The sequence below is a fragment of the Podarcis muralis genome, chromosome 1 (assembly GCF_964188315.1).
Source record: "Podarcis muralis chromosome 1, rPodMur119.hap1.1, whole genome shotgun sequence".
Classification (NCBI taxonomy): domain Eukaryota; kingdom Metazoa; phylum Chordata; class Lepidosauria; order Squamata; family Lacertidae; genus Podarcis; species Podarcis muralis.
This window is the reverse complement of record NC_135655.1, coordinates 70,733,612-70,747,842: the sequence shown is the minus strand read 5'-3', so window position 1 is coordinate 70,747,842 and position 14,231 is coordinate 70,733,612. Positions and strand designations below refer to the sequence as shown.

General features: G+C 40.1%; 1 protein-coding gene and 1 long non-coding RNA gene across 18 annotated transcripts in view; one reads left to right on the top strand and one right to left on the bottom strand.

Moving 5' to 3' along the window:
* Nucleotides 1–14,231, bottom strand: part of LOC114598573 (uncharacterized) — an 83,471-nt gene that overhangs the window by 16,140 nt on the left and 53,100 nt on the right. The gene's annotated exons all lie outside the window — the stretch shown is intronic.
* SOX6 (SRY-box transcription factor 6) overlaps nucleotides 1–14,231 on the top strand; it is a 459,717-nt gene that overhangs the window by 435,068 nt on the left and 10,418 nt on the right. For 14 of the 16 annotated variants that reach the window (XM_077930886.1, XM_077930879.1, XM_077930884.1 and 11 more), the window contains 2 exons: nucleotides 7,868–8,101; nucleotides 11,551–11,767. In XM_077930886.1, coding sequence (XP_077787012.1) covers nucleotides 7,868–8,101; nucleotides 11,551–11,767 — 451 coding nt within the window. The remainder of the gene's footprint in view (nucleotides 1–7,867; nucleotides 8,102–11,550; nucleotides 11,768–14,231) is intronic. The other 2 variants (XM_077930861.1, XM_077930866.1) reach the window with 1 other exon arrangement.

The window sequence follows — 14,231 nt, the reverse complement described above, 5'->3', positions numbered from 1 at the left end:
GGTCTGATCCTTGGTACATTGTGACACAGTTGTAAGTTCTGGTGAAGCCACTGAATTTTGGGGATGTGTTTCAGACCAAGGTGTCAGGAACTTATCCCAAGTACTCTTACTTGGAAGTAAGTTTCACTTAAAATAATGGGAGTTTGAAGTGGAGGTCTTAGGAGTGAGTTATTAGTATCTACCTAAATTGTAATGCGTTTGTGCCAAAGCACTGTGACATCAGTGAAACCAGAATAAAAAGATAACCTAGTTCTTAGTTTTATTGAGCTGTGAAGCAGAGTTCCAAGTCATTTGCATAGGCAAATCTTACTCCTTCTGCAGTGATTTAAAATCCTTCCTAACCAGATTCTGAATTCCGGAAGTCAAAGTCCGCTTTGGTGACCACATTATAAACAGTACACTTGCAAATGGCCTGTTAGTCATTAAACACAAACAAGTGTTTTTATTTTGTCTCCAGTGAGTGCATTTTCTGCATACTGTTTGGATTTTTTCTTTCTTTTTAACACAGCAGCTGTGGTCCTCTAAGCATCATTGGGAGGCCCATAAAAATCAGTTGGGTTCGTACTGGAATGCCTCCTGTTTCTTGAGCCAATACGAAATGTTTGCCTCCTTATATATAACATTCCATTGTTGTTTTTCCGCCTGTAGCTAGTTCGCATTTCCCTCCTAATCGTTTTGTTTTGTTTTCTAGCTAGTCTGTTGTAACTGGCAGATCAAAATAAGATAATAGATTGCAAAACCTGATGAAATTCCATAAGCAGATAAAGATACATGTTTTTCTACTATTTGACTCGTGTTAAAGTGGCTTAGCAATGATTTGTAGTTGTATGGGTTTCAGCTTGAAAGAAGCCCATGTGTGTGTGTGTCCACACTTACCCTGGTCACTAGGCTGAGCACATAATGCTTAAGTTTTCATCTCAAGCATAGTAAAGGTTATAAACAGAATTTTTGAAAATCACAATACTGTATGTTGAACAGCTTCCTGAACTACTAAGATGCTTAGCACAGGTACATTACGTGAGTGTTACTTATTTACAGAAGTTCATTTAATACAAATTCTTTTGTGGCAGTCTTTGGGCCGAGGCAAAAATATTCACTCAGAGATCAAGTAGAGAAGTTCAAGGTTTTACTGGCTTCATTTTTAAATCCTTCAAGTGTAGGCTTGTTTAAGGCAGATGGAGATAGAAGTTTCATGACTTTTTTGGTCTGTTTATAATTTATGACTCTAATTAAGAATGGCTTTTTAACAAAAGAGCACTGATTTAATTTTTTTTAAAAAAATGCTTTTTGGGAGGAGGAGGGGGTCATCTCTTTTTGCTTTAACAAATGTGCCTCAGGGTTTGGTCCCTCCAAAATAATTTCAGGTTTTTATTACAACGCTGAAAGTGAGAGAAACCTCATTCACCTGCATTTAACAAGATTAGGCCAAGATTATTTTAAAGACCTGATAAGAAACTCAATTTTGTCTTCTTCTTTTTTTAAGTTTCTTTCCACCCAATCAGATGATCTGGGTGTGCCTCATAAATTGATTAAGTCTTCCTCACAAGGGATTGTACCACTTCCCACATTGATCTCTCCTAATCAAAGCTAGACAGTGGTAGTCACCAAAAGATTGACTGCCAAACCACCCCCCTTACCTTCTGTGACACCTGTTTTTGGTTGTCCTTTCTCACCCATGCCCAGGAGAGAATTATAGAAAAGAACAAGGCATGACAAATGCTGGCAGCTAAATAAACAATTGAGTGGCCCAAGATAACATTTTTAAACAATTTTAATACTAGTAGCACTTTATTTTGCATTAAAATCATTATTGAGTAAATTCTTTTGATTGGAGCCACAAATAGAGAGCCACTTGTTCAACAGGGCTTCCTCCTCCCACTGCAGCCCCATGTGTTGCCTCTTCATAGGGTCATAGGATTGTAGAGTTGGAAGGTACTCTGAGGGTCCCATAGTCCAACCCTGTGCAATGCAGGAATCTCAACTAAAGCATCCATGACAGATGACCATCCAACTTCTGCTTTAAACCCTCCAAAGAAGGAAAGTCCACCAGCTTCCGAGGGTGGAATTCCACTGTTGAACAGCTCTTACTGTCAGTGTGGGCTTTGTTGCCTTGGGAAGAGAGGATGACCCAAAGCTGGATTGGGGAAACTTTGCCCAATTAACATTTCTGGCCATTAAGCAGATAGAAGTGAATATGAGCAGAGTGGGGTGGGGTGGGGAGATGTGAAATTTGATCAACTTTTAAGGGCTGTTCTCCATATCCCTTTAGGTCGTGTTTTAAACCTTTAGTTGCTATGATTTATGTGAATTTTTTCCAGTTTGGTTGTTAAGGCCAGTGGAAGTGATGGTATTCCAGCTGAACGATTTAAAATTTTAAAAGATGATGCTGTTAAGGTACTACACTCAATATGCCAGCAAATTTGGAAAACTCAGCAGTGGCCAGAGGATTGGAGAAGATCAGTCTACATCCTAATCCCAAAGAAGGGCAGTGCCAAAGAATGCTCCAACTACCACACAATTGCACTCATTTCACACGCTAGCAAGGTTATGCTTAAAATTCTACAAGGCAGGCTTACGCAGTATGTGGACCGAGAACTCCCAGAAGTGCAAGTTGGATTTTGAAGGGGCAGAGGAACCAGAGACCAAATTGCAAATATGCGCTGGATTATGGAGAAAGCTAGAGAGTCCCAGAAAGACATCGACTTCTGCTTCATTGACTATGCAAAAGCCTTTGACTGTGTCGACCACAGCAAACTATGGCAAGTTCTTACAGAAATGGGAGTGCCTGATCACCTCATCTGTCTCCCGAGAAATCTCTATGTGGGACAAGAAGCTACAGTTAGAACTGGGTATGGAACAACTGATTGGTTCAAAATTGGGAAAGGGGTACGGCAAGGCTGTCTCCCTGCTTATTTAACTTATATGCAGAATTCATCATGCAAAAGGCTGGGCTGGATGAATCTGAAGCCGGAATTAAGATTGCCGGAAGAAATATCAACAACCTCAGATATGCAGATGACACAACCTTGATGGCAGAAAACGAGGAGGAATTAAAGAACCTTTTAATGAGGGTGAAAGAGGAGAGCACAAAATATGGTTTGAAGCTCAACATAAAAAAAATGAAGATCATGGCCACTGGTCCCATCACCCCCTGGCAAATAGAAGGGGAAGAAATGGAGGCAGTGAGATGGAGGCATTTTACTTTCTTGGGCTCCATGATCACTGCAGATGGTGACAGCAGTCACAAAATTAAAAGACGCCTGCTTCTTGGGAGAAAAGCAATGACAAACCTAGACAGCATCTTAAAAAGCAGAGACATCACCTTGCCAACAAAGGTCCATATAGTTAAAGCTATGGTTTTCCCAGTAGTGATGTATGGAAGTGAGAGCTGGACCATAAAGAAGGCTGATCGCCGAAGAATTGATGCTTTTGAATTATGGTGCTGGAGGAGACTCTTGAGAGTCCCATGGACTGCAAGAAGATCAAACCGATCCATTCTGAAGGAAATCAGCCCTGAGTGCTCACTAGAAGGACATATCCTGAAGCTGAGGCTCCAATACTTTGGCCACCTCATGAGAAGAGAAGACTCCCTAGAAAAGACCCTGATGTTGGGAAAGACTGAGGGCACAAGGAGAAGGGGACAACAGAGGATGAGATGGTGCGACAGTGTTCTTGAAGCTACGAACATGAGTTTGACCAAGCTGTGGGAGGCAGTGGAAGACAGGAGTACCTGGCATGCTCTGGTCCATGGGGTCATGAAGAGTTGGACACAACTAAATGACTAAACAACAACAATTCTAGGCTGCATTAACAGAAGTATAGTGTCCAGATCAAGGGAACTAATAGTTCTACTTTATTCTGCCTTGGTCAAACCACACCTGGAATACTTTGTCCAGTTTTGGGTGCCACAATTTAAGAAGGATGTTGACAAGCTGGAACGTGTGCAGAGGAGGGCAACCAAGATTATCAAGGGTCTCGAATCCATGCCTTACAAGGAACACTTGAAGGAGCTAGGTATGTTTAGCCTGAAAAAGAGAAGACTGAGAGGGAGATATATTAGCCATCTTCAAATATCTTAAGGGCTGTTACATGGAAGAGGCAACAAGCTTGTTGTCTCCTGCTCTGGAGGGTAGGACTTGACGCAATGGCTTCAAGTTACAAGAAAAGAGATTCCGACTAAACATACAGAAAAAACTTTCTGACAGTGGAAAGTTCTCCCTGGGGAGGTTGTGGACTCTCCTTCCTTGGGGGTTTTAAAGCAGAGGTTGGATGGCCATCTGTCATGGATGCCTTAGCTAAGATTTTTGCATTGCACAGGGTTGGACAAGATGGCCTTCAGGGTCCCTTTCTACTCTACAATTCTATGATGAATCTTTTCCCACCCATCTTTTTCTGTGTTTTAAAGATAATACTATTCTTGCTATTAATACATTTGTGCTGCTTGTTCTTAAAAACCACCAAGCTGGTCTACAGTAAAATAATAACAATGAATATATGAAATCTTCACAAAATAGTAGAAACAGCAATTAAAATAAACCATAACATTCAGCAGACAGAAAAAAAACCAATCAAATGCTGGGATGCCTGAACATATAAAAGGTTCTTTGCCTGGCACGGAAACAACTTAAAAGTCTGTGCCAGGTGGGCTTCCTTGCGATGGGCATTCCACAGATGAGGCACAATTGAAAAGCCCTCTTCTCAGTCACCACCAGCCTAACTTCAGGTGGAGAGAAAGAGAAAGAGAGTGAGTGCATGCAAAGCATCAGAGAATGACTGATAAGTTTGGATAGGCTTCTGTAGTAAATGGCGTTTCTTCAAGTACATGGATTCCAAGCCCACTCACCTCACAGAGTGTTTGTTGTGGGGGAGGAAGGGAAAGGAGAATGTTAGCCGCTTTGAGACTCCTTAAAGGGAGTGAAAGGCGGGATATCAAATCCAAACTCTTCTTCTTCTTCTTCTAAGTTACAGCACTGGTACCTTGCCCCCCTTTCATAGGCCCATTTGCAGACTGCAAAATTGTGGAGAGGTGGCATTTTTATTATTCATTTTGGGTAGCAAGGAAATGGGTTTTTTAAAGTAATTTTCAGGATGTGGCATTTACTGGGGAAAACTTCTTTCTTTCACAATGCAGATTTGCTTCTACAATTGCCCTTAAAGACTTGCAAAAGGAGATCATGTGCTCCAATCACGTGACTCATATAACAACTCACAATATTAGTGACTTGCCAAATGCATTTTGTACTAATTGAACTTTCCAATAATTCAAAGGCCCTTGTGCTTGGTAGTTAAGGACCCACTTAAATCCTTGCGCGCGCGCACACACACACACACACACACACACACACACATCCATTACAAGGAAACACAGCTACAAGTGTAGAAGGTCACAGGTATATCAGCTGTACATACCGGTACTTGAAATTTAATTATTCAGCCGTTCTTATTAAGAATATAAAAGTAAAAGTAAAAGTGCACCAGCATTTCTGTGGCTTCACAACCATAAAGTAACAAAAAACATATTAAGAGGACAATCCTCATTATAACTGCGATATTTTGAAATAAACTATGCTAAGCTCAGTCTAAAACCTACTGAACCTTGTAGCAAGACTCCAGTTTGACCCTATTGATTTTGGATTAGGTGCCAAGTACACTTCAATCTACTTGGTTTTATGATGGAGATGCTGCAGTAATAGTTACAGCTAGTAAATGCTGAACAGCCATGGCAGAGTAGTTAAACTTAGACCACTATTAAAGTACTTTTACATGTGACATTCACAGCAGACCTGTCATCTTTTATCTGCGTGCAATTGCAGAACTGGTGTCAGTTCTAAAGTAATGATATTGAGGGCTTCATAAATTACCCTGGTGATGCTCAGGAGAAGACAGTGTCACATCTAAATAAGTGTTTTGCTTCCAGGGTAATGTATGTCTTCATCTGGCCCAGCAGTCAGCATATTGCCCTATGTTGATGGATATTGTCAGCTTGAAGCTCTACTACATTTCACTGCACAATAAACATGGCTGTCAACACCCTATAAAGTGAAATCAATTTATCCTGTATGGTCAGTGCATTTTAAATGAAATTAATGTACTGTGGGCATAGTGGCAAAAAGGTAGCGTATTAGTTATGCACCCTCTGTCTTAAGAATTTATCCATAAAAATGAATTGCCTACGCAAAACAACAAAAATAATTATTGTACACCTTAATGTACAGGGGCTTTTTTTACACCAATTTAGCAGAGTTAGGATTCTACATAATTTAAAATATAGATTCAGATCTTGAGCTGATGTAAATCATCTGTCCACTGTGAAGTAAACAGAGCTTTACTGATTTATAGCAGTTTAGATTTCATCAAGCTTTGTCATTTCATAGGCATTGAGGATGTATTTGAATTGGAGGGGAGAGATCTGAAATACCGTTGTATGTGAGGGATATGCTTTGTTGTTTTGACACACATCAAATTTAAAAATTATTCATGCCATTTTTTTAGTGGGCAAATGTAGCCATCTTTCAAAAGCATTTCAAGAATGATTCCAAATATTTCAATTGAGGATCACAAAGCCACCAGCTCAGAGCTTGGATGCCTTAGCTCCAGTTATTACATGTATCTATCATGTAAACCTGCATGAATTCTTTGGCTACATGTGATAGGTACTTGATGAAAAGCATACTAGGCTCCATCCGTAGAAGACCTTGATGTCCACTATAGTGGAAAACAATTGAGTTCATGTTGTATCATAAGCTTGATCAGACAGCTTGAAGCACAAGTACTGGTGTTAATTCTTTGAACTTGGAACACCTCAAAGACATTTATTCAGTGAAGGATACCTGAATTAAGAATTGCATCCGGCTTGACAAAATAGGCTTCGGTGCACTATAGATTTAGTTATTCAAATATCCTGGGTGACTTTAAAACCATTTGGGCAAAGACTAATTTAGATGAACTACACATGGAAAAATAAGATAGGAGAGCTTTGGTCAGCTGGTCATTTTTATTATGGGCATATTAAAACATGGCTTTGCCCTGCTTCCCATACATTTAACAGTTTGTTATTTTCTTTCCTGGTAAGAGGTATATCTGAGGCAGGAGTGAGGCATCTTTTTCAGACCAAGAATCAGTGCTTTTTTCCCTAGAAGAAAAGCATTGCCAAGAGCTACATTCTCTTCTGGGCAACTTTTCCAGGGCAACATACCACTAGTGGGCAGGACCAGTGCTTTTTATCTAAAAAAAATAATGTTTAGTGGTACTCTCATTTTCCTACTCATATTGAAATACTGCCCCTCAATGAGGCCAAACCTAGATTCATAAAATGTTTAGGGGCATACATACCCCCAAAAGAAAAGCACCGGGCAGGGTGAGAGGTAAAAGTGGATAGACCAATGAAGACACATTTATCATTGTACCATAGACCAGTTCTTAACACATTCACATGCTTCATTTTATTGTCCATCTAGACAAGCAAGAGGCATTATCAAAATCCAATTACAAATTCCATCCGGGCAAAACACTGGAGTACAAAGTATGGCCAGTGATCTGGGGAAAGTTCTAAGAACTAGGCAGAGAGGCCTGGCAGGCCACATTTGGTCCAAGGACCTCAGGGTTCCCCACACTTGATCTAGGGCATAGAAATTAAAGGCTCAAAATTTAATATGTCTTTGAAGTTTCTCACTGGGTCCTACAAGAATGAATAATGAATAGCATGAATGAACTCAAATAAATGAATTCGTAAGTGCTTTGTGTCATAGATCTGAAAGCAGAAAGCGAGAACTTGAAATGGACAGGGCATCATAGGTGGCAGCCCCACCATCCAGACAATGTAATAATATTTGCATCCATCTTGTTTCTTCCTGCTCTGATATTACAGGAAGTAAAGCAATGAATGGCTCTGCAGCTAAACTACAGCAGTATTATTGTTGGCCAACAGGAGGTGCCACTGTGGCTGAAGCTCGAGTCTACAGGGACGCCCGGGGCCGAAGTAGCAGTGAGCCACATATCAAACGACCAATGAACGCTTTCATGGTTTGGGCAAAAGATGAACGCAGAAAAATCCTTCAGGCTTTTCCTGACATGCACAATTCCAATATTAGCAAAATCCTTGGTAAGTACAAAACCATTAATAATAGCACAATCAAAACTGGTAATTGCTTTGCAATTTTATATGCAGATTATGAATGGTGAGAGGGAATAATTTCTTAGAATTGTTGATTGAATCAAGTTACTGAACTCCAGAACACTGCAAATGTGGGAGGGAACACTAGCAGTTAGATATGGAACAGCAAACAACTCCTATATGCCCTTTGCTGTTAGAATGGTTTGCCTTTCCATAGGAGAGTTGCTATGTTCATTGTCCTCTGATTAATTAAAAACTACACTGATTAATTTAAAACTAAGGCTGCAAGTCTATGCACACTTGCAGGAAGTAAGTTCCATTGAACTCAATGGAGCTTAGTTCTGAGCAGATATATATATATAGGATTGCACAGAGAGGTACTCAAGCTTAAGACTACTACAGAAATTTATGAAGATGAGATTTATTTAAATAAAAAACATTGGATTTCTATACGAGTTAAAGAACTCAGTTTATACATGGACTATGCCAGTATTATATTGCAAGCCTTTATTAGAATTCATGGTGTATTAGGAAATTCTGCAAGACAAAGTTGGTAACTTTGTTATGTAGGGAAAATGTCTAACCTCATGCAAATATAAGTCTTCATGGCAGGGAGTACAATGTTCAAACTGTGTAGTCAATATGTTTAATAGAAATTAAATGTTCATTAGGTTCTCATTGAACTAATTGTAAAAAAATAAATAAACAAAAGTGTATTGAAAAGGAAAGCTTAACATCAAGTTTATTTTAATTAATTCTCTAGAAGAGTAAAATTTAGCCAGCGCTCAGGCTTTGTCTCCCAATAATAAAACTTGATTTTTCAAAGAATTGGAGGCCCAAAAAGAGGAATTAAAAACATACATGAGAATGAGGAAAAAAATTAAACTGATATTTGTCTATAAATGTAACTCAGACAGAGAAAAGTAACGACCAGGTCTCACCTGCAATACTTTGTGCATTATCTTGCAACGTAACAAAGCTATTTCTCTTACTTGCTTTTCCCCCCTTTCAGAGGTAAAAAAAACATATCTAGAAATAAATATAACTCTGTTCTTAAACTTTCAGTGTTTTACATAGCAGCTCTCATATTTGTCTACTATTTTAGTAAGTTATATGAATAGCCTCTCAGTTTTGTATAAAACCTGCACTGTTTCAGTCTTGGCAACTCTATGGAATCTATATTATTTGTGTGTATTCTTTGACACCCCCCCCCCCCAATTACAAGTATAGTAACAGTATTCATTAAAATGTAAACATTCAGTATAAATATTTCAGAAGTGCCAGCAATCGTATGTTTTTTAAAGAGGGGTAAAACCTGCCAGGACTTCCCCTGCTACTACCACACACACACACAGAGCGAGAGCGAGAGCGAGAGCGAGCGAGAGAGAGAGAGAGTCAATTTACATATAATATCTCCGCACATTTTCCAGGACAATGACAAAAAAGAAGCCTGAAATATTAGAACTGACAACAGAGTATTGCTGACTCTGGATAATATTTATACAACTTTTCCATTTGTTGATGTATAAAAGCTCGTGGTAAAAGAATAGCTTCCACCCACGTTTACCACAGCTGTAATCATTTTAACCATCTGAAAGCTCCTTTTTAATCCCCCCCAACACAAACCACCCTTCTTTCTTCACTGTTTAGGTAGCTCTCTATAAACAATACAACAGACCTGAATACTTTTCTTCTTTATATGTAAACTGTTATATATATTGTTGTCTTTTATTAGTGCAGTTTGTGCTGAATGTTTATATTAATTAAAGTAGTGAAGAGCATTGCGAATGTACTTTCCACTTTCTTTCAAATACAGCTAAGTGTATGTATTGCATCTGGCTGGATAATTATAATGTTTAATAGGATTTGCAAGGGTCAAGGAGCTGATAATAAACTAAAGTTATAGTAAAGGGCATCAAAATTAAGGACACTAAGATGGTTAGAGGGTCATTTCTAGTTTTGTGAATAAGCTAGTTTTGCTAAATTTCAGGTCATGGTTTCATTATAATGAATTTACAAGCTAAATTCTTGCTGGGGAATTATGCATGAGCAAGGTAAAAAAAAAAAATTAAGATCAGTAGAAAGGTTATGGCGAAACACAATTCTAGTAATATAACTGAGATTCAAGGATCCACTTTCAGGGTGCACAAGAGCTTGAGTGTGTCCAGTGGGATTTTTGCCAGTTTTTTCTTTTTAAGCCACAGACTTATCATATCTCAAACTGCTGTTGTTTCAAAATCAGTTTGCCATATGGTGTTTGAGAAAGGCACAGAATCCATTGGGATTATGCTAGTAATTCAGTTTTTTAAAAAAAAATCAGGTAGTGTTTCTTAATGAAATAACTACCAATGTATACATGAATCAATGATTTTTGTTCAAATAATAGGTGAAGAACTCGCTATAGTTTCAAATACACAATCCTGGATTGTTTGAAAGAGTGAACAAAAAAATAATAATACAAAAAACAGTGAAACCTTAATGTGAATGGGGCCAGTTCTCCAACAGTACACTCACAAACGTTTTTCAAGCAAAATCTCTTTATAGACTATTAGTGAAATGTCTGAAGACTAAGAATACTGCAGAACTAAGCATACCACTCACTCTAAAAGTAGATTTCAAATTGTGAGTCGAGGACCCACCACCCACTTAGAGATAAGTAAGAACAAGGACACAAGTATTTTAGGTTAATGGGCTAAAGAAGGCCACAAGTTTATTGGTTACAGCATGTGAGTGGTATTGGCTAAAGCATTGGATCAAACAATCTATACATGACTCCACCCCGCACAGCGAGGAGTCATTCGAGAGTTGACAGCCAGTGGGAGGAGCTTGTTGATGCAAATACAACTGAAAGCTTCCCCTGATGTCACCGGGGGTCGTGTCATGGCCCTATCCACCAGCAGGGCATCTGACAGGATCCACGACCGCCGGATTCCTTTAACGGAATACCCAACAAGGGGAGGGGTACATGATGGCCACAACCTGCCCTCCAACACACCACACTTATTCCAATGCCTAACAGCCAATACCTGACGAAAAACCAAGAGGCTGGTGCCAATTTGCCAAATGGATAAAAATTCCTACCAGGCCCCCTGGGCAACCAAGGCAACCAACCAAAGTCCACAGCAAGGTCAAAAGCATAGATATGACCTAAGGGAGGGTGGGCGGGTGATCCGATGAATTCAGGAAGCGGCCGTTCAAATGTGACTAAACCCCGCCCCCAAGCCAGTCCAATTAACCTAATAACTGACGCAGGGGGCCAAATACGGGAACCGGCTCCTGCTCACAACTCCTCACCTCTAGGAGGAGGAGAGGCTTTCTTAATGTCAACTGAAATGGCTTGCTAGATGCATTGAAAGGTGAACTGTGGCAGAAAGGAGCGTTAAGTGGAATTATCCGACAAATAAACTTAGAGCTCACTAATATCTTTTTCTGTGCAGGCTCCCGCTGGAAATCTATGTCAAACCAAGAGAAACAACCTTACTATGAAGAGCAAGCACGGCTAAGTAAAATCCACCTAGAGAAGTATCCTAATTACAAATATAAACCCAGACCAAAACGCACCTGCATTGTCGACGGCAAGAAACTGCGTATTGGAGAATATAAACAACTGATGAGATCTCGAAGGCAGGAGATGAGACAATTTTTTACTGTAGGGTAGGTGGAAGGTTTACGTGTCAAATCCAGCAGTTGCTATATCGTTTTACTTCCTGTGAGATTGGGACTCTTCTTTAAGATTCACTTATTAATCATAGCCCGTGACCCAAATATTTAAACTCTTTTTAGTCTATTGTGGTTCCCTGTCTTTGACAGCCATCTGGTAACCTACCCACAAGACTCCTACAAATCCATTAGCTGGGAACTATTGGCTTTTTCTTTGCTTTTAAACAGGGAGCAACCCCTCCCCCCCGACCTTCTCCCTAAAGCTGATAAAGCAAAATAGTGTGAAAATGTCCTTGGAAAAAGTGTAGAATAAACCCCTTCCCTTTAAATTTATTCCATTACCCACTTTTACAAGTAGTTTGCTGCTGCTGAAGCTGGGACTTACTGCAGCAAAGTTATATCTTCCCTTCACAAAGAAGGATGTCCATTATTAACATTTCCTGGAATCTAGACTCAGTACACGCACATCATTTTCTCTTGTGGAGTCTGTGGAGTGAGGGCAGAAGCAGTAGCGGCCATATGAGTAGTCAATTACTGAACAGAAGCACCAACATGACACTGGAAATTCATTTAATAGTTGTAGTACACCATTAAAATGAGTAAAGAATATACAATTATCCCCCACCCCAACTTTTCCACATTGCAGCCTTTTCTCCCATAGCCCCATGCAAATCTAGGGTGCCCACTGTTTGCATATGGAGTGAAAAAGGGCTGCAATCTGCTTAAGCTTTGTGGGAGAGGGGGATGCACTTGATACAGAGTGTTGAGTCTCTGGGTATGCAGCTGGGGGCAAGTATGACATACTCCTCATGTATTTTTCAGTTTGTAGCACCATGTTTTTGACTCTGCTGTATTCAGCACTGTCTTTGCATTTCTCGGGCTGCAGGGTGGGCGAATCTAACATCTGAGTCCCAGGAATAAAACCATATATATGCATTCAATATATGCATTCAATGAATCTCTTATGTGCCATCTTGGACTTTTAAGCAGCATGCAGTGCTGTGATATATCTTCAGTCTCAGGCCAGACATTCACTAGAACAATTGTCACTCAATAGGTTTATCTCTGCCAGTGTCTTATAAACACACAAACAAAATTGCTGGATGCTTGGTGCCACACACGGGGGTTTCTGGCAATTTAAGAAAGCAGCTTCTCTTGCCAGCCCTTCTAAATTCACAATGTTCTGTTCAGTCCTCTAATCATAATACTATTCTTTTCTTGTGGGCTTCGCAACCAGATAATTGACCTTGACTGCTTGGTTCTGTGCCTTGTTTCTGGCTTGGCATGCAAGACACACGTTGCAGTCAATTATTTTGTGGTATAGCCTGCAGCAGTGCGGGTTTCTGCCCAAATCAGTTTTTGATATCCATAAATATGATGAGGGTTAGATATCTTGAAATATGATGAGGCAATAGGCCTATGTACCTTATCCTGAAACATAGTTGGCTGACTTTAGGCAGCCAAGAAACTATTTGGGAATTGAGTTTCAGATATTCAACCCATCAGCCACACACCCTCTTTTACTTAAGGGCATTGCTACTGTAGCCAGATTATCCAGTGAAAGAGTAAAGCTTATTGAGGGTGAAGAAGAGAATAAGAATGGTTCTGACTAGTGCAGGACAAGGGCAGCAGTGCTTGCACATGGAAATGTATATGTGTGCATGTGTGATGATCTGGTATAAGGAGGTGAGGCTTTCTGCAGTTAAAGGAGCTAGTACACAAGAGGTAAGGTAAGGTAAATGGATCTGATAGGAAATGATGTGGGAGAGGCAAGGAAGTTGAGTAAGAGCTGGATAAGTGAACATCCAGATTTATGAATCACCATTCTGCACATCTTTTCGCATTATATACTAGTGTTTGAAAAGCATGTTCCAGTGGCAACTTCCTGCTCTCTTAATCAGCCACCACCCAACTATGGCATTTGACCTGGAACTTCTAGACCAGATGAATCAAATTCATTGTGATTTGCCCTGGCCCAGTCCAGGAAAGGCATGCTTTCTAGCTGGTGCTTCATGAGTAGAGATGGGCTGAGCAGCTCAGACATAGCCTGGGAGTTGTGCCCAACAATGTCATTGCATAAATGGGAAAGTTTTCAATTCTGCAAGAGAACTTCCCCTCTCTCTCCCAAATCTACTTTGGGGGTTCTCCTCCAAAACAGACTCAGGGGTGCGTGTTCAGGAGGCACACAGGGTGATGGGAGGAAGGAGAGAGTTTTCTTTACAAAGTCATTATGCGCGCACAAGGACTTTGCTGGATTCAGTAGACTTTCCTCCCGGAGGTGCCCACCCTAAAGCTCATTCACATTGGTGGGCGGGGCAGGTAGAGCCCTGCTCCCTGTGTGAGGGGCTCTTGAGATTTTTCATTTTGTATTTTTTAAGATACTGGGGAAAACTGTATTATTTGTATCTTAAAAGCCTTCCCAATATTAATGCTCACTAAAAATGCACACGTGTTCTAA